This window comes from Drosophila nasuta, chromosome 3 (assembly GCF_023558535.2).
Source record: "Drosophila nasuta strain 15112-1781.00 chromosome 3, ASM2355853v1, whole genome shotgun sequence".
NCBI classification, from domain to species: domain Eukaryota; kingdom Metazoa; phylum Arthropoda; class Insecta; order Diptera; family Drosophilidae; genus Drosophila; species Drosophila nasuta.
This window is the reverse complement of record NC_083457.1, coordinates 40527112-40554950: the sequence shown is the minus strand read 5'-3', so window position 1 is coordinate 40554950 and position 27839 is coordinate 40527112. Positions and strand designations below refer to the sequence as shown.

Below are 27839 nucleotides of genomic sequence, written 5' to 3'. Positions count from 1 at the left end.
CAACAGCAAAAAACAACCGTAACGAATGCAATGAAATATTTACACAACTTATGAAAGAGCCTGGCAAAATGGCGAGAAAAACTTGTAAAATATGAAAGAAACAAAAAAACAGCAACAAAAACAACATCTCAGCGACTTGGATAAGTGTCAGATTGTTGTCACTTTTCGCTTAAATATGTAACAGCATTTCGAAGAATTACCGCCCAGTTTGAGCAGCATTTAAAAGGATTTGTCTTTTAAAATTATGCTTAAGCATCATGGCTTAACATTAATTTTGGTTTTATTGTGAAATTCAAATTTGTTGGGTATTTTGTTGGAAGGAGATTAGGCAATTTATTGAAGTAATTTGTACTGCAAAGTTTGGAGTTAATATCCAAATTTTGTGAAGAGAAGATTCCTAGCTTTTACTTTTAGCTCTCCAAATGTTTTTTCTAATATTTAGCAAACTTTGTTTATAAGTAAACAAATATTGCAATTTATCTTAAAGCATTGTCAAGAAAGTATTTCGTTTTGAATGTAATATATATTCAATACAACTTTCTAAATAAATATTAAAATAAATTTTAAGATGTTTTTAGAAAGTATTAGTATTTTTAAAATACCAATTAGTATTTAATTAGTATTTATTACTGCATTTAATGGTATTTTTAATATACTAATACTTAAAATAATACAATTAATTAGTATTTTTAATAGACCAATAGTATTTTCAAAATACTAATATTATTTATTGCAATTTATCAGTGAATTTACTAAGAATACTAACAACTAGTATTAGTAGTATAATTAGTATTAGTTGTTTTCGTATCTTAAGAATACCATTAGATACAGTAATAAATACTAATAAATAGAAATAATATGATAATACTGTTAGTATTTTAAATACTATTTATTTTAGTTATTTTCTTCTTTCCGTGGGCACTTCATATTTATTTGTTTGAAACTTCGTATTTAACTAAAATCTTAAACAATTAAAATTTATATTCTCTTTTTATTATTGTTGTTTCTTGGTCTTTCTATTCAATTTTATTTTCCTTGTTAAAGATAACGTAAGAAAAGACATTAAGTTTAGTTGTAATATTTAATTGCTTTTGTTTTTTTCCAGCTAGTTTCTGCTAGATACTTAAAGTTATAGTTACTAAAGTCATATTTCTCAATATGACACCACTTTCCCCCACCGTCAGAGCGGCAGGCGGAAGAACTTAAGCCTAAGGAATGTGCAACGCTATCATAAAGTGAAAAAGAGAAAGAAAACAAGAAAACAAGCCATAAGTCAAGAACCAGACCCGTGATTCGAGAACCGAGAGCTGAGAACTGAGAGACCAGTCACCAGTTGTGTGCTGAGGTTCTGTTGCTGTTTCTGGAATCGTGAAAGACACTTGATGCGCCCATCAAGTGGACAGCGACAGATGTAGAGAGCAAGACAGAGTGAGAGAGAGAAGCTCAGTTAAATGCAATTTACTTAATGCCTGAAAGGCAACAACTACAACTTGATGCGGCTGCCACAATCTGGTTGAACATTCTTCACTTCCCGTGGCTGTCTGCGTATTACTTCATAACTTTTATTGCCAGCGAATGAAGCAGTTGAGCTTGTCGAGCATGTACATAATTGGAAAGAAAACCCGTTGAAATTAAAGCAACAACAGCAGCAGCGACAACAATAACAACTAACAGCAATTAACGATAGTTAAACACAACAACATGAAGCTTCAGTAATAGCCTTGACAACGAGACTGAGAACAGTGCAACAACAACAATAACGACAACAAAGTTGCCAAATGGAAGTTGCAACAACTTGTGTGTGACATTCTTTACTTTGCTTTGCTTCTCTATACATCAAATACAGAAGAAGCTGCAGTTGCATCCACAGCAGCAGCAGCAGCTGTTGCAACTGCTCAATAATGCAATGAAAACATTTAAGTTGCAGCCAACTTTGCGACTTGCTTTGCAGTTTTCTTTCCCGTCGCTCCCCCCCCTTATGGCAACCGAAAAAAATAGTATAAATAAATAAAAAATTGAGAGAGAGAAATACTATTTCTCAATTGCAAAATTTATGAGCTGCATTCACTGGCAAAATCGTGTGGAAAATAACAATGAAAATTGCCAAAAGCAAAGAAAAACTCAGCTGGCTGAGTTGTCACGCAGTCAGCAGCAAATTGATGGCAAAGAAGGGGTGTCAAAGTGGGGGAGGGAGAGGGAGTCAAAGCATAAAGAAATTGCAATTTGGTAGATTGTTGGTTTTCTTCTGACTGACAGACGACGAGAAGCATGTTGCAACACAGTTTTTGGCCAACTTTTTCTTTGAATTCCAAAAAGAAAACTTGCCACCACGCTGTGGATAACATCACTTTAACTTTGGCACGCAGTTTAGCCAGCACTTTGAATTTACAATGGTAAATGGAGTTGAAATTGGCATAAAGAATACTATTTTCGCTAAATTGATAGCTAATACAAAATTTATCTTTTAAAATTGTCAAAGATTTCTTTGAGCAACAACTGAAGTTATCATTCTAACTGCGAAAAGTATCATTTTCCCTTTACTACTGTAAAATTATTTAAGAAATTACTCGAAAGCTTTTTTTTCTTTATATTATTTTTAATATTCTTGAAGTATTTCAAGATTTCCTTCTACTACGCTAAAATTATTTAAGAAATTACTTAACAGCTTTTCTGGATAATATTGATTCTTCATATTCTAAAAGTATTTCAAATTCTACATAGAAAATACTAGATACGGAGATTTTTCATCAAGTAAATACTAAATATGGAATATTCTCAATAAAAAAATGTATTTTACTTTAAAACAAATTTAAAAAAAATAAGAAATTTCGTTGAGACTGTGCCAGATTTAGTATTTTCTTGATGAAAAATAACCTTATTTACTATTTTCGCTGTAGTATATTTCTGCATTGAGTAGAAAATTTAATTAATGTTTTCCATAATAGATTAATACCCAAAAAAAATTAGAAAATATTTCAACCTATACTGAAAACTATTTCAATACTAAATAAAATACCACAAACTATTGAATTCCAGCACGGAAATACTAAATTTCGTGTAACCTTTCGATTTTCAATATTTGTAGAGTTTCCTATCGTTTTGTCAGCTTTCTGGAATAATAATTATTACTCACTGCTAACTTTAGTATTCCGCAAAAGTTCTCGACCTCACGGAGTGCAATAAAGCCGCACCGCTTGGGGTAGGGCATTATTTACATTGCGACTTATCGAGCATTATAATCATTGTGCTGTTGTCATTGATTGTTAAATCAAACTTGAAATTGGTTCATGGCGCCGCGGCCCTCACACACTTTTGGGTCGAAATTCACAATTCGACACCAAATATGGTCACACTGACTAAGCCAAAGTTCTCTCTCACTCGCTCTCTTGTTGTGTACATGTCTGAATCTGTTTATCTCTCTGCTTTGGGGGGAACAGCTGTTGTCTGGTTTGTTTGGTCGGTTGACTGACGATTTGTGGTCCGCTCACATAATGCTCTGCGCATAAAAGCGGGTTTTCTTTCTAGACAAAAGCCAAAACTCGTTTTAGACCGCGAATATATATCGAGAGGCACTAAAACAAGCAACGATTGTGGGCGTTGAGAGACAATTAGCTGCATGCCGCAATCCGAAACGGGTTTTATTTTTCCATTTTTTGTTGTTGTTTTTTTCTTTTTAACCAGTTGTAGTTGTTTTTGGTGAGTCAACAGCGTTATTTGGGCAGCACTATATGGTGGCGCCTCTGGTGAGCGATGCATGAAAACTATGCAATTCATATATATGGGGAAAAATGCAGGCAAAACATGCAGTTGGGAGCTTTTTTTGGAGGGGTATTAGCTAGCACATTTTTGGATTATTTTTCATTTATTTCATCTCTCTTCCATGCCGTTCGGTTCTGTCTGTCAGTCACAGTCAGTTTCAGCTGCTGCATTCAATTACCATGGACAGCTGGCAGGCAGCTTTTGCTTTTGGGTTTGCTTTTGCATCTCGCCCCCCGGAACAAAATGTTTGACCATTAAATGCTTTGCCAAATGACTCAACATTGACAGTTTTTCGTTTTCGGGTATTTTTCTTTCATTTTAAATGAATGTAGTTCTCGACGCTGATGCTGCTGTGCATTGTTTTGACGCAACGTTGGCAGGTCTCTGACAGTTCACTGAATAGGCAGAGAGAACCCACATCAAATACATATTGCGATATTTTCGAGTAAAACTCACTTCAGGTGTCTAATTTCGTCTATTGGATTTTCGAAAACAACACTTTATTTTTCTTTTTAGTGTGCGTTTGTGGCATAAGTTTAGAAACTAGATTTAAATTTCATGCGCCCAACAACTTTGGTATAACTTTTGCTTCGCATTTATGGCTTTCGAGGCGAAGCTAATAAAGTTGCCCAAATTGCTTTCGAGTTTTGCACATTTTCTCAATTGCCCAGAGAAGAAGTGAGGCAACTAGGCGAAAAACTTTAAGGACCTGCGCTTAGAAATGCACTTAATATATTTTATTATTATTCTAAAGTTTTTTTATGGCATAAATTGTTCAGCAAAGCGAAATTTATAATGTCTGTGAAGTGTGCTTTGTTGTCTACTAATGAGAGGAGCAGCGTAAGAAATAAAACTTCTGTGGTAGCATTGTCAAAATAAGCTTGTCTTTGCAGAAAAAATGTGAATGATAACCTAGATATGGGATTAAAAAATGTAGAATCCTTACTTATTCATATTTAAAGCAATATAAAATGCAGATCAAGATGAAATTCAATTTGAAATGGTATTGAAAAAGCTCGAAACGTTTCTTTACTTCAATACACATTTATCAATTATTTTAAATACTCGCTTCAACTTCAAATTTACATACAAAGCAAAGTCATTAAAATATTGTGCAGCTTCAACAATCATCTTGCAACAATCGGTTTAGTCAAATGCCAATGTCAACTGGAGAACAAGTCAAAAGGCGTTTAACCTCAAAGCGAATCTTTGCATCTTAATTGTAAACATTTCCTAAAGTACTTTGCAGTTGAGAATTATTATTGGGATGATTCATGCACAACATTTTCCCACAGCAAAACGCCCAATACTTCTCCGACTAGACACAACTTGATGTGGCCATTGTTAGATCTATGTTTATATACATACATACTACGTACTATATATATTTGTTGTACATAAATCTATTGTGTCGAGCGAGCTGCGAACTGCACCCACACATCTATGGTATCTGCGCTTTTGGCTTCTGTTGTCAGCTATTTTCAGAGTTCTCTTTTTTATTTCACTCCCCAATTTATGGTTACCTTTTGTTGTTGATTTATTGTTGTTTTGGTTTTCTAGTTTGTTGCAAGTTTCCCACTTCTCATTTTTTTTAATAACCAAATATATATTGCGAGGCAAAGTTTAAAGTTTATTAAATTTGTATATCGATACTCACTTAATCTGCCAAAGCTGTGCGATAGCCTCTTTTTGAGCTTCTGCAGGGCGCCGCCTTTCTTCTCCCGCATTGTGACGCCTGAAAAACACAACAGGAAGAGAATAACAATTTAGTATTTAAATTTAAATAAAATAATAGCTTGATTGATGGTTTGTCTGTCGCTTTATGTTATTTTATTATATAATATTTATGTTGCCACAACAAAACCCCGACAACAATTAGAAAACAAGTTGGAAAGCTACAGTTGGGTGTGCTCGACTACGAGATACCCGCTAACCATTTTTTATAAAAGTAAAACAGTTCGGTATTACATACCAAAATATACCGACGGTTATATTTGGTATATCAATATACTATTGAGTCCAAAACATACCAGATTTTCAACCTGCAGCAAAGTGGGTACCAAAAATACAAAAATATATTAGCATATACGTTAAAAATATACCACAGGGTAGAAAATGTACCAGATTGACAACCTACAACAAAATGTGGTAATATTCCATACCATTACACTTTGCTTTGGGTTTAAAATATACCACACAGTAAAACGCATACCAGATTGTTAATCTGAAACAAAATGCGGTATTTTCATAAATATCCCAATATACTATTAGGTTCTTAATATACCATATGTTACAAAATATACCAGATTGTTAATCTAATACAAAATGCGGTATTTTCATAAATATACCGATATACTATTAGGTTCATAATATACCATAGGTTACAAAATATACCAGATTGTCAACCTGCCATCATAAAGTTATAATGCCCTTCTACCCTACCCATTGCGGGTATAACAACACACAAAACGAACAACGAAAAAGTTGACATTACAAATTAACATAAATCAGTGATGCGTGGTGTGCCATAATAATAAATACATAAGTGGGGGGGACGAATGTCGACTGTGACCCTCTGAGGGAGGAAAGACACTCGCCGAAGAGACACGCACAAATATACTACAAAGTCAATTTCCATGATAAAATTCAAATGAAAAACCGCTCGAAAATAGAAAATGCATTTAATTCTGTTGTTATTTAAGAGGGGCGCCTCTCACTCCCTCTCTTCAACTCCTGTCCCCCTCTTTCTATTCGTGTAGAAACTCTATAAATCGATGTATTCGTAATTGAGTTGTATAATTCCCTTGCAGTGCTTTTGTTGATATTATTGTTTTCGCTGCCGATAGTCATCATAATACTCGTATGTATAATAATAACATTTAGCAAAGTTATTTCAGCGTCCAGTGAGCCATGCAAATTGTGTAAAGTTTTACGTCACAAACACATACAACGTTTATAGGGTTTAGTTGTTGTTGTATCAGCTGTTTTTGAGGGCTCCCCCCTTTTTTGAAACTATCTCATTGTTTTTGTTGTTGTCGGTTTTTGTGGCTCGTTGATTGGCATAATGATTTGACTGGCACTGTGCAAATAGCTGTGTAATATGCTTGTAATCAAACGATTGTTTAACAATCCACAGACAGTCTTTAAACAGACTGGCCAAATGCATTTCTATCTGCAAACTTATCTTTTACCTTTTGTGCTCGCTTTGAATAGTTTTCTACCTGCTGTTTCTGGCATTTCTTATCGATTACCAATCAGAACAAAGCTTTAGCCATTACAAAAGATATTTCAAATTACAATCGTTGAAAATGAAATTCGATTTTTGCAATAACAATACGGTTTGGAATGTTGATTAAAAATTTAATATTGTGTAAATTATATAAATTATTATACAAGTAAATTATAAAAATGCAGAATAAGGAAATATTGATTCACACTAAAAGTTCAAGTAACAAAAACATGGTCGTGGAATTCTTTTCAAACTGCAAATATTAATATAATTGTTCTTGCTAAATTCTATTAAATTTTAAATTACATATTTTTTTAAGAAGAACAATATTCATTCATTTAAAATTCTTGAATAAAATCAACCACAGATGAAATCAGAGATACTTAAAGAAGGACGCTACAGTTGAGTTATTATTATTCAAAAAATTCATTAAAGTTTTCTTTGTTAAACTATTTTTATATTTAGTACTGAAAAAAATTTAAATATAAATAGTTTCAAATGGAATGAAAAATTTATTTTTTATAAAAAAATATAAATAAAAATAAAACTGAAATAATACTATAAAATACTATAAAGACAATAACTTTTGTAAGTTTAGTTTATTTTATTGAAAATTTATTAAAAACTAGTTTCAATTATTATTACTAAATAGCACAAAAATATAAAATAACAATGAAATTGAAACTAATTATATTTAAATGCCAAATACGTTTAATACTTAATACATATTTAAAGAATTTTGAATAATTTACGATAATGTCAGCAAAATAAGAACCAATAATAAAAATGAAATGATGGACATCATAGTAATCAAAATAATAACAAGCAAACATTTTCCCATCATTTTAACGACTACTTAAGTTTTATCTCAACAAGGAAATGATTGTGTATAATGTTTTCATCTATTAGCTATTGACAGCACGATTGTACAAAGCATTTCTTTCGTCGCATTAAAATCAATAAGAATCTCTTCATTGCGATGCAAGCAAAAGTCAGCTTATGAAATGTCACTTGAGAAGTCATTTATCAAACTCTTCCACTTTTGAGCATTGGCCAACGCAACTCTGACACTGATGGAGATGTTCACCTCCACGCCACTCCCTCCTCTCTCTTCTTCTCCATAAAGTGGCACCTTGACTGCTGCCCACCCACAATTAAATATATATACAGAAATAAAAAGAAATACGTACATATATTGTATATGTTTTTCTTTAGAGAATATTTTATTTTTACAGCACTAAATCATTTGATAAGTGTCTCTCGCGAGTGTCTCGTCGTATCTGTAGAGCACAGTAACTATTATTATTGTACTTGTTGTTGTTGCGTTCAAAAGCAATTTGGCTTAACAACAATGCAGACAGCAATTTATAGTGTCTATATATGTGCTATGTACATATATGTATATATAGAAAGCGACAGATAGATGCATATATTGTATGTACATTGAAAGCCAACACTTCAACTCAATTACAGGCCCACTCTCATAACTGTGAGCTCAAATGCTGGCCATTATTATTGTCGTCGTGGTTGTTGTTGCTGCTGTTGTTGACTTGAAAGCATTCAGAATCATAAGCTCAACCCAACTATGGCATTTTAAGCTGCTTTTAAAACTGATAATGATCCTGAAACATGACTGCCTGACTGCCTGAATAGACAACAATGACCACGTAAATCAATGCGTTTCATTTGCAAAGTTCACTTGCTATACAGCTGCACATCAAGTAATTGGATTAGTTGAGATAGTTAATGCAAGAAGGGTGAAATTTAGGAGAGGTTAGAATAAATAAAGTTTTCAATATTTAATTAAATTTAAATGCATAATATTGTACAGAGAACGTTCTTTAAGGTATAGAAGGAAGTGTAATTTATCATTATTAATAAGTTGACGTAAGACCCCATTGTAGCTTAGCTTAAGGCAAATTAAATATTTAAGAATTTCATAAAATTTAAATGCATAAAATACGGAATAGAATGTCATTGAAGATGTATAAGGAAATGCAGTTAATCTTTGTTTTAAAAACTGACTAGTAAAACCATTTTAGATGAGTTTAAAATGAATGAAATACTTCAAAATGTAACTGCATAAAATATTGGGGAGAAAGCCGTTAAATGTTTAGAAAAAAGTGTTGCTTGTTTTCATTTAAAAAAAGATTAAAAACCTCATTTTAGATGAGTTAAGAATGCATAAAATATATTTGTTAAACACCAAGAGATTTAATTGCTTAAAATAAGATTAATTTGCAAGGTTCATTTGCTATGCTTCTACATAACATAATTGGATTAAATGATTCACTTAATTCAATAAATTGGTGAAAATTAGATGAGTTAAACATGAGTGAGGTATTAAAAAATTTAATACAATTTCAATGCATTAAATATTAGATAGATAGCCGTTAAAAACGTACAAAGAATCGTAGTTTATCTTTATTTAAAAGCTTTCAAACCATATTTTATATGAGCTTCAACAAATGAAATATTCAAAAATTGCATAAAATACTATCATATATAGAAAGCCATTAAAGATTTGAAACTTGGTGTAGTTTAGCTTTATTTAAAAGCTCACTAAGAACCCTATTTCAGATAAGCTTAAAATGAATGGCGTATTCAAAATGTTAATAAAATGTAAATGCATTAAATACTATACAAAATGCCATTGAAGATCTAATTGAAAGTTAAGTTTATCTTGACACGAAAGCTAAGTAAACATTTTCAAGCAAAGATTCCATTACATTTTATGTGATTTTGAAATGCAGAAAATATCCAAATATTTATTAAAAAAATTGTAAAATTGTAATGCATACAATACAAGAGGGAAACGCTTTGAATATTTCAAATTTAGCTGACTAAACATCTTAATACTGTGCGTCACATTAACACACTCAAATGAATCCCAATTATGCATACACATTTACATTGTGCGCCAGGCAAGTTTACATTTAGTTGTCTGATTCACAATTTCGCTTTTAATCTATGTGCGAAGATGAGTATACAATTCTATCTATAGCAACCTATTCGAATCGAAAAGATTCGCTCTGCACCACACACAACGTTTAGCAATCAAATTTCTAGATTCTCATATGTAGAATGCACTTTATGAATACTTCACGAACATTATCACATACTTAATATGCTTGGCATGAAAGTGAGTTAGAACTTTGTGTGGTACTTTAATAGTCTATCACGTATACGCCCCATTGGCAGTCTGTTTTTGGAGGCGCATTAAATTGCAATATGCAAATGCACAAAATGGCGCCAAGTTAATAGTTTTGTGCAACAGACAAATTGGTTTGCAAAAGCCAAAATGACGCTGCAATTGCATTACATTAGAACAAAACTTGATGACTGCCAAAATAAGTCGAGAGCGAAAGAGAGAGCGAGTCAATTGTTGTTGTTTTTAAAAGCCCATTAAAGTTGTTTGCAAAATGCTGAGCGAAAAAAGTTTTCTTGCTGGCAAATGGGAAAAGCAAACAAGACGACGACTACAAAATGAGTTGCAACTTGCAACTAGCGGAGTTGCAGCCAAACTTCAGTTGCACAAAAAACTTATTTAATTAAGACTGCAAAAAGGCGCTGCCGAGTAAGAACTTTCAACGAGTACAGTTGTTTGCCGCTTGTTGCATTAATGAGATGCATACGATGCGAACATCAAATCAAAATTGCGAGATGCGAATGAGAAATCAAAAGTTTATTTTTTCGCAATTGAAATCAATGTCAGCGGCAGACAAATTGCAATCATGCCACGACGACAGGTGACAGCACCGAGCGAGTTCAATAGCCTCCGTCAGTCTAAGGGGGCGTGTCCATTGAGCCGTGGAGTGCACAGAAATAGCACACAAATACACACACACACACTTACACATCGACGCACACAGCGAGAGCGAGCGAGTGAGCGAGAGGGGGAGTAATTCGTCTAGCTTTTGACACTCAATTAACATTTCACAAAACTGCCAATTGGACATAATTAAATGCATTACAATTACGTGTGCTGTGTTAATTTCCACGACTTTACTCACTACTCACAAAAAACAAAAAAAAAAAAACAGTACAAAAGATGATTAACAGCCCCATTAACTGGGGGTTAATTATATGCCTGAAGAAGAAAGGGAAATTTCCACTGAAAGCATTTTACTCAGTCTACAATTGTGTAGACAATGCAAGAAGCTTTCAATGGAATGTCAAATTATCAATTACTTGAGGAGGGGTTAAAAATGTATAATTTACTGTTTTCAAATATAATAAAAATTAATATTTATGACGATTTTGTAAATTCATTTTCCACTTTGGTATATTTTGAATGATGTACTACATCAATATACCAAATATAGTCTTTGACATATTTTAAGAATTATGGCGACCTGTTTGGCTTTTATTTTGGCATATTTCAAATGTAATACTCATCAATATACCAAATATAGTCTTCGGTATATTTTAGTATTTTGTGGTATATTAATTCGGTATATTTTCAGAATAATATCACACGCATTGGTCTTTATTTTGGTATATTTAAAATGCAGTACTCATCAATATACTAAATATAGTCTTTGGTATATTTTAGTATTTTGTAGTATATTAATATAGTATATTTTAAGATTAATACCGCTCGCCTTGGCTTTTATTTTGGTTTATTTAAAATGTAATACTCATCAACATACCAAATGTAGACTTCGGTATAATTTAGTATTTTATGGTATATTATTTTGGTATATTTCAAGATTAATAACGCACTACTTGGCTTTTATTTTGATATATTTCAAATGTAATACTCATCAATATACCAAATATAGTCTTTGGTATGTTATAGTATTTTGTGGTATATTAATTCGGTATATTTTAAGAATTATATCACACTTTTTGGCTTCTATTCAAAATTGGTTGCTGATAACTCACACTTGACTGTATCTTTTTTTTAATGTACAATTATAAAAGGCTAAACAAGAATTGTAAATATTTGTAAAAATGTCTGCTTCATTTCGCAAATGTGTTAATATTTAATATCTAAATTGTTTCATATTTTTAATTGTTAAGCAAAGTTTATATCCAATCAAATTTAATTATATTTATTTTATAATTACTAGTGTATCTGTTTTTAACTTTAATACACAACAAATTGTAATCAAATATGTCTAAATCAATTCCAATGTAAATAAACATTAGTTAAAGTAAATAAATAACAACAAATAGTTGAAAACTTATTTGTTTAGGAATTTTGATTATTTGTGCCGTAGTGAACACTTAATCATAAGTAAAAACACTTGAAATATGCGCATTAATAAGCCATAATACTGCGATTTACGATAGTAGGAAGTGCCTGATAAGTTTATGTTTAATTTACGATAAGAATTAAATACAAATGATTAAGTGACCGTCATTTTAATGTTAAACGTGACTCAAAACTTGATAAAGGGCATTAGGAAAAGTTCCCCAACTACCAAAAATGAAATGACACAGTTTTGGGACATTCTTTTTTGTGTGACAGAAAACAGATCAACTGGGAAATGAGCTCCGCCTTTTTGCATGTTTTTCGCACAGACACACACAAATGATACTATGATGAGCACTTTTCAAATTTCTTGTTAATGACGTAATTACCAGCAGAAACAAAGAATGGGACAGGGCAACTGGTGACATGCGAAAGGCGAACCAACCGACATGTCGCCATGCGGTGCCACACGACGTATACGTGACATTTTCGGGCACGCCATGCAGCGCGTTGGCTCATTGCTCATGCAACAGCAGCTGACTTGGCTCTTATCCCTCTCCTCACTCTGCTTCACTCTTTTCTCTATGACTAGAGATGCGTCTGACATTTGTGGGAGCATGGCCAAGAGAGAATAGAAAAGCATGAGAAAATAGATTTTACTCTAGAGCATTTTCATACGAAACATTTTGACACTTGGCGACAGCAACTGACTAATTGCGAGAGTGCCAAGCAAATGCTGGAGAGAAAAGAGTTTTTTCTCTCTCACTCTCTCTGTCTCTGTCTCGTTAAAAATAGCAGAAATTGGCTAAAGGTTTAAAGTGCAGGCCAAAAAGACAGCTGACGGAACCGATGATTAAATGGCTTATAAATGACGTGAACAATTTGCCAACTCGTCTCGCAACCGAAATAGCAATTGTGACGCCTGACATCGGTTGAATGCAACGCCGCCTGCCACAGCCTGCTGTCTGCCACGTGAGGCGCCAACAACAACAGCGCTGAGGAAGGCGTTGATGAGCTGCCAGAAATCGATTGGAGGCTGCATCGACACATGAACTTTTGCTCAACTGTCAGTTGGATGTCAATGGACAAGCGAAAAAAAGGATAATTGATAAACCTGTGGCGTATAACCTCAGTGTCCCCCTCTCTCTCTCTTCCTCATCCTCTTTGAGAGCACACACAATCGCATTAAAATTGCATTTAATGCAAATAATTAATGACGGGGAGTTTTTCGCATAATCCTTTTGCTGGTTACACGACACAGATTAGCTCTGCATTTGATGTCGATTGTGTCGCTCTTTTTCACTTATGCAATATTCATTAAAATTCATTAAATGAAAATTGGAAATATTTGCAAGCATTTTACATTGCTGAATATGGAAAATATTCATTTAAGCATTAACACGATTAGCTCAGACAAATTAAATAAAACACGACAGTTTTTTGAGCGATCGAAATTATAAATGCATTTATTTTTATATGAATTTAAATTAAAATATACATAGAAGCTATTTATACAAGCATTAACACATTTAGCTTAGAAAACTGTTAAATAAATATGAAAATACATATGTAGATATGAGCACATTATTATTATCCATTCATTTTAATCATTTATTTATAAATTTATTGTCAAGTTTATCAATTATAAAATGGATTTCTACAATTTGAGAACATTAAACATTGTTTGAAATTAATGGAAAATTAAATATTATATATGAGTTAACAATTTATTAGAATCATTAGAAACTGGATTTCATGGAGAAAATAATTAGAGTTCCATTAACAAGATAAGTAGAGAAAAAATTAACTAAAAATTGCTTATTATCGATTGATGAAATTAAGCAAACACTTTTTTTTTTTTTTTTGTCATTCTTTAAAATGCATAGAAATTAAAATATAATATTGTTGAATAAAATAAAATACTAAATTTTGTAGAGGTATAGTTTTTATCAATATCATATTAAAAACTAAAACTTCAAAAACAAAAATTCTGAACACATTTACACTACCTGTAATAAAGTAATATTTACTTAGAACAATTAGCGGCATGATATAAATAAACAAAAGAACTTTTTGAAAAAAATCATATTACTTAACGCATTAACTGAGTGAACTATAAAAGCCAAATTTAGTGTAGTAAAAAGAAAAGGTTTAAAAAAAAAAAAACTATATGTCCCATAAAAGAATTTCTTGAAATAAACTTCAATTTATTATCTAGAGCAAATGGCAAATTAAGGCATAATATTTTCCGCATTAACTGTGACAAAAACACAACCCAAATGCAGAACTCGAAATAAAACCATTCACTCAAAAAGACTTAAATGACGTGGAACATTTGATAAATCCATAAATCGCATGTCAAGCACAACTTGGGCGTTGTCCCCTTCAAGATAAAAGTATGCAATCCATAATATTAACAAGAAGTTTTCTTCATGCGTTTTCGTTGCCCTCCAAAGCACAATCTTATCAATCAACGCATTTGCTACACACACACACACACGTACATAAAGACCCGCATACCCACACACACAGACAGAAAACAAACATTTATTGGCCAAGTCATAAAATTTAAAAACCATCAAAATAAAATTATCCAAAAATAAAACCGAGACAGAGATAAACAAAGGCATAACCAACGCGCCTCACAGTTGGGGGTCACAGCACCCCCATCCTCCCCCTCTTTTCCACCCCCTCCCCTACCCCATCGACCTCACCTCATTTAGCATATTTCTTGAATGATTTTTATGCAAAACAAAGTACAAGTTTTATTACCATATAGAACTATTTTTTATCGCCAACAAGAAATCGCATCGCAAATTATCGTCAGGGCGACTAAAAGGGGGCGACACACACACACACACAGACAAAGGGGCGTGGCCCCCGCAGTGATGGGGCGTGTTCGATAAGGCAAAACGCAGCAGCAGCGACGGACGTCAGAGAAAAAGTTTCGCAAAGAAAGCGACAAGCAGTAAAAATAAAAATTATTAGTCAACCAGTTGCTTGTGGGGCAACCCCAAACCCCAAAAAAAAAAAAGCCAAACCTAACCCAGCCCTGGTTTTAATACTCTGACCACCTGTTTTAATAGTTTGCGCACACGACAAACGAGCAGCTTTTTGGCCAAGTTTGCGTGCCTGCTGGCCGTTTATCAAGTTGCCAAATCGCCATATATATGTGAAACTTAATTAAAATTTACACAAAATAAATATATATGTATGTGTGTATGTGTGTGACGACAAGCAAATGGAAAATCTTAATTACTTTAAGCCTAACCTGGACTTTCTAATTGATTTAGCCATCAATTTATGGCCATCATAACCCGACATCTAACATCACATCACATTTAGAACTAATCAAACTTGCCAACATTGTCAACCACAGAGCTCTAATCGCATTTGTTTGTTATTTACTATGCGTAATTTATCTAGAGGCGCTTTAGGCTAATTACTCCAAGTCGATTCTCTAATTAAATTCCATTCAAACTAAACGAGTTCCTGCGCGATGCTCAATAACTCATCGATAAATCGCATCCGCGAGGGTCGATTTATGAGTAATTATAACAAGAGAGCAAACTTAACATTTAAAAATATATGAATGAAAATATTGAAGTAAATCCAGTACCATGTTTGTCATAATTAAGTTGGCAACCATATTTTATCTCTTTCAATTTTTATTTAAAATTATTTTTAAATTTCTTAATATTGTGCCATAATTAATTAGGAATAATATTTTATCCCTTATCAATTTTTTATTCAAAGTTTTATTTATATTTCTAAACACTATTTCAACCCTATAATATTTTTTCTTGAAAATTATTTTGCTTTTTTGTGTAATTTAGTTAAGGATCGTAGTTTTCTACAATCATTAATGAAAAATCTGTTTATATTTAATTTTATTTTGAAGATTTTTTTTAACAGTTTACAAATATAATTTGAGAATATAAATTAAAGATATACAGCAAAAGTTTTGGAAGATATGAAAACTAACAATTGATAAATTATTTTATTTGAAAATATTGAGTTAATATAAAACATTTTATTGACTTTTAAATGATAGTATTAGTTACATCTAATAATTAACTCTTTAGTTTAAAAATCAAATAATATATTTCATCTTTGGTGAATTTTTTACCTTTTTTTTTATCATTTTACGAAGATATTAATAAAAAGTTCGCTTCATTGCAATAGAATTAAGACACCTTTACATATTTATGGTATTTTAAAATACTAAACATGGCAAAATATGGAGAATAAAATAATGCAACTGAATTGATAAGCGGTGAAACTAATTGTCATGCTAAATACTGCATTAAATATTTGTGGTATTATAAAATACTAAATATTGTTTAAAATATACAGAATAAATGTGTCACTGATTAAATTCATTGTGTTGGTATTATAAATGGTATGGATTTTAAAATTCTCAATATTTCTTAAAATTAAAATTAAAATTAAATTAAAAAATTATTAAGCGGAAAAATATCTTTACTCTGCAATAAACTGCATTAAATACTAACTATAGTATTTTAAAATACTAAAAGTATGTCACTAAATTGATTAATAGTCAAATTTATTTGTCTTGCAATAAACTGCGTTAACTAATTATGGTATTTTAAAATACAATATAATGATCAAACTATTTCTACTAATAATCGTTCCGTAACTACTTGAGCCACCCTCGCGCAGCTTGCTCGGTAAACTGCTCTGTGCATTGTAATGAGTTTTGATTGCGTTGTTTGTCGGCCGTCTGTGTGATAACGGAAGTGTATTTGGTTTTATGCTTCCCAGCAATGTATGAATACAATATAGATACAAATGTGAATGTGAATGTGTAAGCAAATGTGTGTGTGTGTGTTTAGCTTATCATTCGCATATAAAGTTGATTAAACAAGTGATTTAACAGCTGATTAGACCTTGGAGTTGCCCCTGCGGGCCTTGAGAGAGAGACTGAGAGCAAGAGACCGAGATGCGAACGTCAGCAAGCGTCAAAGCAAAGCGTTCGCGTTGCTTGGGTCAATGTTCTAATAAAAAGTTCAATTCAACTTGAATTAATTTCAATTGCACACCAGCAATCACAACAACAACAGAAACAACTGCCATTAAAATCGAGCAAAGTCTTCCGCGTGTTGCTTTAAGCCGGTTTCCATTGAAAGGAGCATCAAGCTGATGATGATGATGGGAGCGAATTGGAGAATTGGAGAATCGATGACTCCCATTTAGGGCAATCGTTGTTGTCATTGTTGTTGTTGTTGTTGCCAATTCGGACATAAAATATGTATTCCAAGTGTTGCACAGTTTTCCAATTAAATGCAAGTTTTATTATTTCCTTTTTTTTCGTTTGTTTATTTCCAAATATATTTCATTTGGTTTTATTTTTTACTGGCGGCGTGTCAAAATATTTGCGCTTCATTTAAATAAAGTTTACTTTGATGCACGACGTTTGCTTTTTCCCTCTGCTGTCTGCTGCAACCTTTTTCCATATTTGTGCAGCATTTTAAATAGGCTTTTACGCATATTTTAAAATATTTATTTGACTGCGCGCTTGCATTTATTTTCCCCAAAATGCACACACACTGAAATATTTTTTTGCTCTGCTGCACGTGAAAATCGGCGGCAAAATGCATTTTTCCCAATCGACACGAACACATTCCGACTCCGATTCCGATTCCGACACATCAGGCGAATTAAAAACACAAAACTATTAAGCTAAAGAGATTGCCATCGATTTAATAGTGTTTCTACGCCTAAATGCACAAACATAGTTCAAGGATCAGATCAATTGCCCTAATTGACAAATCAACTGCTAGTTTATGCATTTTTCGCAAATTCCATTGAATTTAGTTATCAGAGAATTTAGTATTTAGTGTTATCTATAATTCAGACCAAAAATTGTGCATGTATTGAAATTTCAATAAATATTTTTCATTGAAATGTATTTAATGAATTAGTTTAAAATTGAATTACTTTCCCATTAGAATGTTTCTGTTAAAATATACGTTTATTACTATCGATAACTAAGAGATTTCATTATCTATTACAGTCGATAATTGAGAGCAGAAGTTTATGAACACTTCAATAAATATTTTCAATTCATTAGATTTAAATGTATTAAAATTATTGTATTTTACCAAAAAAACGTATACAACAAATATTTTAAACAATTATTGTAATTATAACTGATTTTCTGTAAAGATTCATTATAGTATATATAAATATACGCGATTATTACTATCGCTAATTGTTTTTTACTATTAATGAGTATTTTTCATTGAATAGTATTCAAAGCATTCACATTATTTTAGTTATTATTTCCAATATTTTATTAATTATTGGGAATTTTTTTAACTTATAAAAATAAAATACATGTTTATTACTATCGATATTTGAGAGCACACCCTATGTCTCGAAATTTGAATGAATATTCTTCATTAACTGGATTTGTATACATTCAAATCATTGAAATTATTATTAAAAATGTCATTATTTCAACTAATTATTATAATTAATTTCAACTGATTTTCTGTATAAAATACAAACAAAATACTCATTCATTACTATCGATAATTGCGAACCTAGTTAAGTTAAACATTTTTCGAAATTTCAATAGTTTTTATTGTGATGTTTTCAATACATTCAAATTAGTAGTTGAAATGCACATCTTTAATTAACTTATTTAAATGAATTTCAACTGATTTTCTATATCAATTTTTCTCGATTATTTTTGTGTCACAGAAAAGTTTGTAAATAAGTTAAGGACATCATATAATATAAATGATATGCGTTCTTTTAAGTTTTCCAACGAAGAGTTCAAAGGTTGCAATTCATTGCATTTCTATCTAATTTTTTGATATTATAAAAAGAATTTCAATTATTTTCGATCAGCTACTGAATAACTTTTTTTTAGAATTATTTCTTTATTAATATTCGGAATTATTTTGGAATAGTTTCCAAGACTTGTATTTCAAACAACTAATGGAGTAAATGCGAAGCTCATTTATTAAACACAAATTTGTTTTACAAGCCCTTTTTTATTTTCTCTAAAGTAGCGCATTCTTTTTTATCCTTTTCTATTAATTTCAATATTAACTTTGAAACTTTTCCATTTGTAGAAGGCAAAGGAAACGCACTTCGCACGTTTTTAGCTATTTGGGTGCTTAAGTTGAAAATAAACAAAGAAATTTGTTTATTGTAGGCATAAATTTAGCGCAAATCAAAATGGAAATAAAAATTAAACGCGCTGAACGTTGATGGATTCAATAAAGCCAAGAAATTTATAAATAAAAATATCAAATTATATTTAATACTTATATAAACAAATTCACTGCGTGGGCCTCAAGAAATCGGATTTAATGATTGTTTATTTTAGACATTCCACTTATTTTTCTTTCTATCTCTATCTCGCATTTTTTTATTTTATATAATTAGGAAAACAAACAAAGCAAAGTTTTGCTTGCTTAAGAATAACTTTTGGGATAAATGTATTTTATAAAATAATTGAAATACGCACCACCAAAATTGTTGTTGTTCAACTTTGTGGGTTGATTGATTAGTTCGGCAATTTTGAGGCCGTTTATCGCCGTAGCTCCAGTTGTAGAGATGAATTAATATAATTTAATGCAGTTAAAAATATTTAACTGCTATTTTTTAATTGTTTTACTTGCTTATTTTTCACACAATTTTGCGTTTCAAGCGATTGCAAAGCTTTTGTTTATGGCAACCATTTTGTTAGAGTTCAAGTTGTTACTTGAATTTATTTTTATGACACTTTTTGCACTATATATATAACGAATGTATTCTGTTATCTATTGGTGGATAATGGCAAAAACCGTCTCGCATGTAAACGAGGTCAAATTTTATCTGCAGACAGTGGAAACAACAACAACGAGTATAAATATTGAGCTACGACCACAGACAACACAACAGCAAAAGCAACAACAATAACAACAACAACAACAACCATGACAACAACCCTCAAAAAGGAAAATGCGAAAGGAAAAGCTACAAGAAAATCTGCTACGTCAAAAATATAAAAACGAAAGAAATCTTTCGCTTTTTGTTTTTGGGGTGGTTTGGTTTGTTATTATTGTTTTTTTCGAGGGTGTTTTTGCTGTTATAATCTTTCGATTTGCTTTAGCAGCTCATCAAATCGATTTGCGTGGCCATAGATCAACACACAACACAACGCACAACAACAGCAATATTTTATAACTTGGTTCTCGCATAATTCATCAGAAACAAACAAATACAAAATGTAATTTAAAACTTGACGCGAGGTTAAGAGTTCAACTTGAAAATGTAAAACACTTTGACATTTAACTTGCACACATACTCTTGAAAAAACGACGATATCAAATGAGACGAGACGTCGTCGCTGCCGTCGTCGTCGTTGACGTCGACGTAGACAAAGGAATTTATGTTTGGCACGTTACGAGAGTTTTCAATGTGAAGAAGCTTCGTTTTGCCGGTGAACGCGAAGCGCTGCACACAACCTGCCGCGTTGAGTTTCGCACACGAAATGAGGTCAACGAGATATACTCACTACGTTACGTTTTACGTTACGCCGCTTTTACGTTTTACGTTTCGACGTTGCGACGTTCTGAAAGCCAAAGCATAGACAGAGCCCAACATGAAAGTAGCGCAAGGGCGCCACCTGCTTTTGTTTTTGGGGGTGGGTGGCGAGTGCCTGCACATGCAAACGCCAGAGAGAGCGTGAGCGAGAGCCCGAGCAAGCTAGCGAGAGAGCGCACACGTTACGAGAGAGAGAGAGCAAACATTGCGATGCTCTCTTAAGTTCCACATCAAAAACACACACAAGCCGGCTTGGCGTGCGTACGTACTACATTCCACCTCGCAGTCGCTCTGCCTCTCTCTCTCTCACTCACTTCGTCGTTAGAAGAGGGGAGTCAAGGGGTACGCCCGGGCAAGCGTGGCGTCTTTTGGCGGGTATCAAAATACACTGGCTTGGCTTTATTACGTATACGCAATGTTGATTACATGATAGGTGAGTAGGTCGTGTCTCATCTTGTTCCCGTTGTTGTTATCGTTGTTGTTGGGAAAAAGAGAGGCATGTTCTATGCACTTCTGGGTCACAGGCGGCAACTCAATTGATAAGCACTTCAGAAATTGCATCTTCTATATATGCTGTAACATATCTACAGCACAGTTTGACAAGCACTGCGCCCGCATTTGCGTCACAGTCTCACAACTGTGATGTGATGCATGCAAATTGCAATTTACGACAACGACTTTCAGCAGCAGTCAGCTGACAAGGCAAGTTTTCTTTTTTTTTTTGGCACCAAATAACTGAGATAAGTTGGAGTCGCCTCTAGAACGTTGTTTTGTGTGCAAAACGTATCTAGGTCAAAGCATATTTTTAGTATAACTGAACTTCTCCCCAGGCAAACAGGCAACAAAAGATCGTGAGCAATCTTTATGTTAATAACAATCATCACAGTGTATTATTATATTGCTTTTGTGCCAAAAAGCTTAGATTGTTACAGTTTGATTGCCTTTATTTTTTGCACGGTAACTTGTTGGAAATTCCGCTAGATTTTCGACAGCTTTTTTTAATGTTTTTTTTTTTTTGACAAACTTGTTTTTGGCATTTTGATCAGATCACTGTGTTAAACTGAGTAAAGGCGGCTCCTAATAAGTTCACCAGATGTCAGCAATATTTTATAATTTGAAAGAACGATTTCAACACTTCGATACCACATAATTTTTAGGAATTTAGTATTTATACCGTTTTACTTTATATCTATAATTTTAAAATTATTAAAAAGAACTAGTAAAATTTGTTTATATTGGAGTCTTTTTAAAATTTGATGTGTAGATTGCAGTTCTTTTTAAGTTTTATATTATTTTAAAGAACAGACAAAACTATTTCTAGCGATTTCAGATAATATCTTCAAAAACTGATCTGATCAAAAATATCTTATCACTTTTCATCTAAACAATTCAAATTTATCAACTTGCTCAATTATTTTCCTCACTTTCCCAAAAAATTGGAGTTTTTGTTTTCGAGAACGCGCTTGCAATTTCTTTTAGTTTTTATCATTTTCAGCCTAATTGAAAAATATCTCGAACTACATTTTATTGATGACTTTTATTCATATGAACTCAATTTATTTAACTGCCTGAAATATTTCCCTCACTTCCCGCATAAATTGGCGTTTTTGTTTTCGAGACTTTGCTTTAAAAGCTGCCGTTATTATCGTACTCATTTTTTTTGTAACCCGCTGAATAAATTGAACGCACGTTCAACTTATTCAAATTGCCGCAAAAAATGAAGCATAAAGATAACGCCGAATAAAAATAAGAAGAAAAAAAGCTCAACAAAACAAACTTTTGAGTAGCCTTCAAAATGCGGGAGCGAAACGGGAAGTGAATTTGTTTTCAAACGCATTTCGAATTGAGCTGAATAAATGATAGAGAAAGGGTGGGGAAAGAGCGAGAGGGATGAACTTAAAAGCTGGAGTTTGCACTACAAGTTTTGGCGTAGTTTCTAATTGGAACTTGCTGCTTTGGCCGGCTGCACAAATAAACAAACTCAAATACAAACAAAGCACGCACACACAATAGCGAGAGCGAGCGAGAGAGAGATGGAGAGAGCGGAACACACGCGAGCACAAAGCAAATAAATAAAACAAATATGAAGCACAGCGTAAAGTGAAGAAGAAGAAGACGAAACCAGAGCGAAACTAAACACAGAGCACCAAATTATTAAATATGCTTGTCGTTGTTGTTGTTGTTGCTGTGTGCATTGTTGCTTTTATTTAGTGTTGATTTATGATGCTGCGGCAAAAAAAGTCAACGGAAGCGTTCGCGAAACAACAGAAAGACACATTGTGACGTACTATACGAAGGTTTGAGAGTCACTGCGAACTAATGCTGCTGCTGCTGCTCACGTCACAAACGAGAAGCGAATGTGTGGCGGAGAGCTGGACAAAGAGCGCGACGCGTCAGACACGGCGAACGTTCAATTGTGAACTGAATCCGAACTAAAACTGAAAGCAGCGACCGCTGCGACAGCGCACAACAGTTGCAGCAGCGACGCGCTTGCGACGTCAGCAATGTGCTACGCGGCTGCTGCTGCTGCATTGGGTCGCTGCTGCTGCTGTGGTGAGTTTTGCGTCGTACGTAGTACAAAAAGTATTTCATTCAGATTCAAGTAAGCGCAGCCGGCAAAGCGTTGTTGCTGTGCTATTTAAACAGCTGCACAGCTTTGTGCGCTTACGTCACAACAGCAGCAGTAACGTTGGCAGCGCAGTCGATAGCGGCAGCAGAAAGTAAACAAATAAAAAATAACAACAAACAAAACAAATGCTGACGCTGCTGCTGCTGCGCTGCTTTAGCTGCTTATGAGGAAGTGTCGGCAAAATAAATTGCTTAAGCATTGCAGGCAATAGCAACAACTACAACACTGAGAACAGCAGCAGCATCGCAGTCAGTAAGCATGAATCATCAGTTGAGCGCAGCATGTGCGTGGGAGGGAGGGCATCAGGCGAGTTGAGAGGAAGCTGTCTGCGAAAGCATCCACAACAGAATCCAATGCGTGTGCCTGTGTGTTGGTGAAGGAATGCGCTGCGAATGCCAATGCAAAGACCAAAAGAGCGCAAGAGAGAGCGGACGATTGAGAGAGCGCAAGCAATGCGAGCTTGGCTCTCTTCACTTGACAATGGCATCCACACGCACACACACACACACACACACACCACAAACGAAACGAAACGAAATTCACCACAACCACGCGCCACTGGGGCAACGCCGCCGTTGGGACTACAAGCAGAGCAGAGCAACAGCAACCAGAACAGCAACAACACCAACAACGAGAGACTGCCAAAAGAAGAGCGCGCATATTTTTGCTCTATTTTAAATTATTAATGAGCGGCTTGTTCAGTTATTAAAAGCTTGGGAATAAAACAACACAGGCACACACAACGCAACAACAACAAAAAAAGTAGAAGAGAACAACAAAAAAGTGGCCAAACGTGCACACAGTTAATTCCCAGGTGCAAGCAAGAGAGAGAGAGACAGAAAGGTAGAAGTACTGTAAATGGAGTTGTGGGTGGAATGGGAGGGAGGCAAAAGGCAAAGCAGAGGCGCCGCAGGAAGCGAATTCCGCAAATTTGATTAGGCGACCTCCTGTTGGGTTGATTGTTGCAGTTGTTGTTGTTGTTGCTGCTGTTACAGTTGCTGCTGCTGTTGCTGCTTTTGCTGGGCAATCGGCATTTGATTGTGGTTGGGCAATAAAATGATATGACCCCAAACCCAGGCAGTAAACTTGGCTAGCAACACATGCAGTTCCTCCCCTCGTAGGTTAGGTTAGGGTTTCGCTCTTTTATTGCAACTGTAAGTGCACTCGTAAAATTGTCAAATAAATACACAAAAGCATAAAAATAAAAATAAATAAAAACTCAATGAGGCGGCTGCTTTTGCTTTTAGTGAACTAGTTCAAATAGAAGAGCGTTTTTAATTGGGCTTTCGATTCCCTTTTTATTTCGATTGAAAGTGCACTCTTAAAATTTGAAATAAAATCAAAATAAACAAGTACATAAAACCTTTGTGGCATCGCGTTAAGGTTTCGTTTGTGTATTTGAATTAGTTGAATTGGTTAAAAGTTTGTAAAATTCGTTTGAGGATGATTTGAACTGGTTCAAGTGAACAAACTATTATAAAACTACTTTGTTGATGATTTGAACTAGTTCAAGAGAAGCACAATTTAAAAAATAACATTGAAAATGATTTGAGCTAGTTCAAAGGGAACAGAAGAATATTAAATTACTTTGACGATGAGTTGAACTAGTTTTAGGGATGCTTATTGTATTAGTTCTTGACTTAAACTTAAGTTCAACAAGTTTAAGTAAACTAATTGTGCATTTAAATGAAATACTTCAACTAAAAACGTAGAACGAAAAGAAAACTGATTAGAAATCAAACAAAATAATATTACGAACATGTTTTGGAACTAGTTCATAAATTTGTTTTTCACTTTCAATAATATGTTGAGGTTAGGCATAATGTTCTACAACTTTAAAATTTAAAAGGTTTTAATAATTTAATATATAATCAGTGAGCAATAAAATGAAGTATTAATTATTAAATAATTGAAAAAAAGAAACATAATTTTTAGAGGATTAACATTAACATCTATAACAATTCAAATATTTTGACATCATTTAATTGGTAATCACAATTTAATGATCGATTTCTTTTGTTATAATCATTTAAATTTCTATGAAGTTCGAATTTTTTCTTAATTCAAGCACAGTTAGTTTCATCTTACAAATTTTTGAGCTATTAATTTCTTGAATTTGATATCACGAATATGATATTTCGTAATTAACATTTTCGTTTGGAAATCTGACGCTTTTTCATAATAAATAGCTCATTTGAACCTCAAGGTTCTTGGCTCCATCAAACCTTAATTGAAGATTAATCGGGATATGCAGTCTGGGGGAATCTAATCAACCAAGTGTTAAGCCACAAACTTGCTTCGACCACAAATAGAACAAGTGCCCAAGGCGCCGGTCTTACACACACATACTCTTAGACACACACACACACACACACACACACAGACTAAGCACACGCATACTATTCAAAAGTCATTAATCTTTTCGTCAGCCGCAAAACTCAATTTTCGACCCTTGATTCCCCCTTCCAACAACTGACCTGACCTGACCTGACTGTGATACCATTATCAGCACCCTAATCACAGTCAGAGCAAAAGTTTTCTTTCAATTATGCAACCTTTTACTGCTCTTGTTGTTTTATGTCGTTTTTTTTTTTAGGTGTTTTCTTTTTTTGTTGGCTACTTTGCATTTTAAACGCCCCGCGGGCCCAAGTCATGTCACAACCGCAAAACCGCACCTGGGCAAAGGGCTGACTGTACAGTGGGCACTAAATAAATTGTGCGACGAGCAGAGCAGAGAGGTAAACAAATAAATTGTGTGTAGTAGTCATGGCTTGCCTGTTAAAACAAAGTGTTGCATTTGTTTAGGCTCAGGTGGCAAGGAGACACGCACTCAACTGGCTTCGACTTGAAGCAACTCCCCCAGGTGAGCAACAAAGAGCAAGAAGAACTACAACAGTAAACAGAGTGGAGTAAAAATTGCGTGCGAATTGGTTTTAACTTTTGCTTTTTATCTTCAATGTGCAACAGCACGAAAAACGAGAGAGACCAAACGCAAAACGAAAATATTGCTGAGTCCTTTGGGTTTGACACGCCACATTACGCATACGCCACGTGGTCCCGTCCAGTGTTGCGTCGTGTGCGTGTGTATAAGTCTATTTAAATATGCATAGAGTAGCATGAGATCCCTCTCCTCCTACCATCCTCCATCCTCCCATCTTCCAACTGCCACAAGTTGCGGCACTACGATAAGTCGCAGCTTGGGGAGTAAATCTCACGTGAGTTTTGGGTTCACCCGAAAGCAAAAAAAAAAAACACAAAAATGCGATACGTAGGTGAGACAGAGCACGAAACGAACAACTTTTGCTCGACAGTTTTTTTTCGTTTATCTGCAGGCAAATTTAATGGAAAACGACGTGTGTCGAAATCCACACTTGCCACGCCTACCACGCCAAAGCAAACAGGTAAAAGTGTTGCGGTCACAATGTGTGACTGATTCAATGATACCCTGCGGCAAATAAGAGCGAGATTTAAGCAAGCGAATTTAAGCAAGCGAATACGAAAATGCAAACGAAAAGTTGTCAAAGATTTTATGAACTTTTTTTTATTCTTTTGTGTGCCACATTCGCAAACGTTTTCAATGTTACTAGTTTGTCTTCGTCTAAAAACCTATGTTATATTATATTACTTTATTTGTCCGTTAACCTAATTTATTCTTTGTTGTACATTCGCTCTTTTTCAATTCTCTTTTGTGCTGCATTCACAAACGTTTTAAATATTGTTAGTTTATGTGTTCTTAGAATCTATGTTAGGTTAAGCTCACTTTTGCTCTTACTTAATTTGTTCTTTAACATCATTAATTATGTACTTTTTGCATTTTTTTCAACTCTTTTTTGCGCTGCATTCGCAAACGTTTTAAAAGCTGTTAATTCATGTGTTTTCGGTTTGCTTGTTTAAGAATTATGAAAGCTTAACATAATTTATATTACATGCTAAGCTTTAAATTACAATTATTTGCCATTTCTCTTTCTCATTTATATTCGTAAACGTTTCTGACAAATTCCTCTTAGAAGCATATTCAATAGTTGTGCTGTTGCTCTCACATTTGCCTTCGCTTATATTTCTTCTTTTGCTCTTAGCGTGACTTGTCACTTTTTCCTTGCGTTGCATTCGTTAACGTTCCTTGACACTGTCAGAAGTATCATATATTCCATGTTTTGTAATGTCACAAACTGACTTTATTTCTGTTTGTATTCTCTGTGTGTAAACAGAACATCTAGAAAATTTATTTACTTTTTTGATATATTCGTAAACGTTACACAAATAGTTTCAGCGAGTTCTTTAAATATTTTTTTTATATGTATCATCAATAGAATATCAAATATGAATAGAATAACTTATGATATTTATGATATCAAGTCAAAAGTAGATGTATTTTTAATACATTACAATTTATTTCAATAAAAAATGTGCTTCATTTTGTGGCACATTTGTAAAGTTTAAGACAAATAGGTTAATTA

The 27839-nt window shown here is 33.6% G+C and overlaps 1 protein-coding gene across 3 annotated transcripts in view; it reads right to left on the bottom strand.

The window, feature by feature from the left end:
- Nucleotides 1-27839, bottom strand: part of LOC132789183 (cyclin-dependent kinase 14) — a 140000-nt gene that overhangs the window by 67717 nt on the left and 44444 nt on the right. For 2 of the 3 annotated variants that reach the window (XM_060796994.1, XM_060796993.1), the window contains exon 2: nucleotides 5417-5494. In XM_060796994.1, coding sequence (XP_060652977.1) covers nucleotides 5417-5494 — 78 coding nt within the window. Of the gene's footprint in view, nucleotides 1-5416; nucleotides 5495-19692; nucleotides 20043-23041; nucleotides 23170-27839 lie in introns of those variants that run through there. The other variant, XM_060796995.1, reaches the window with a different exon arrangement.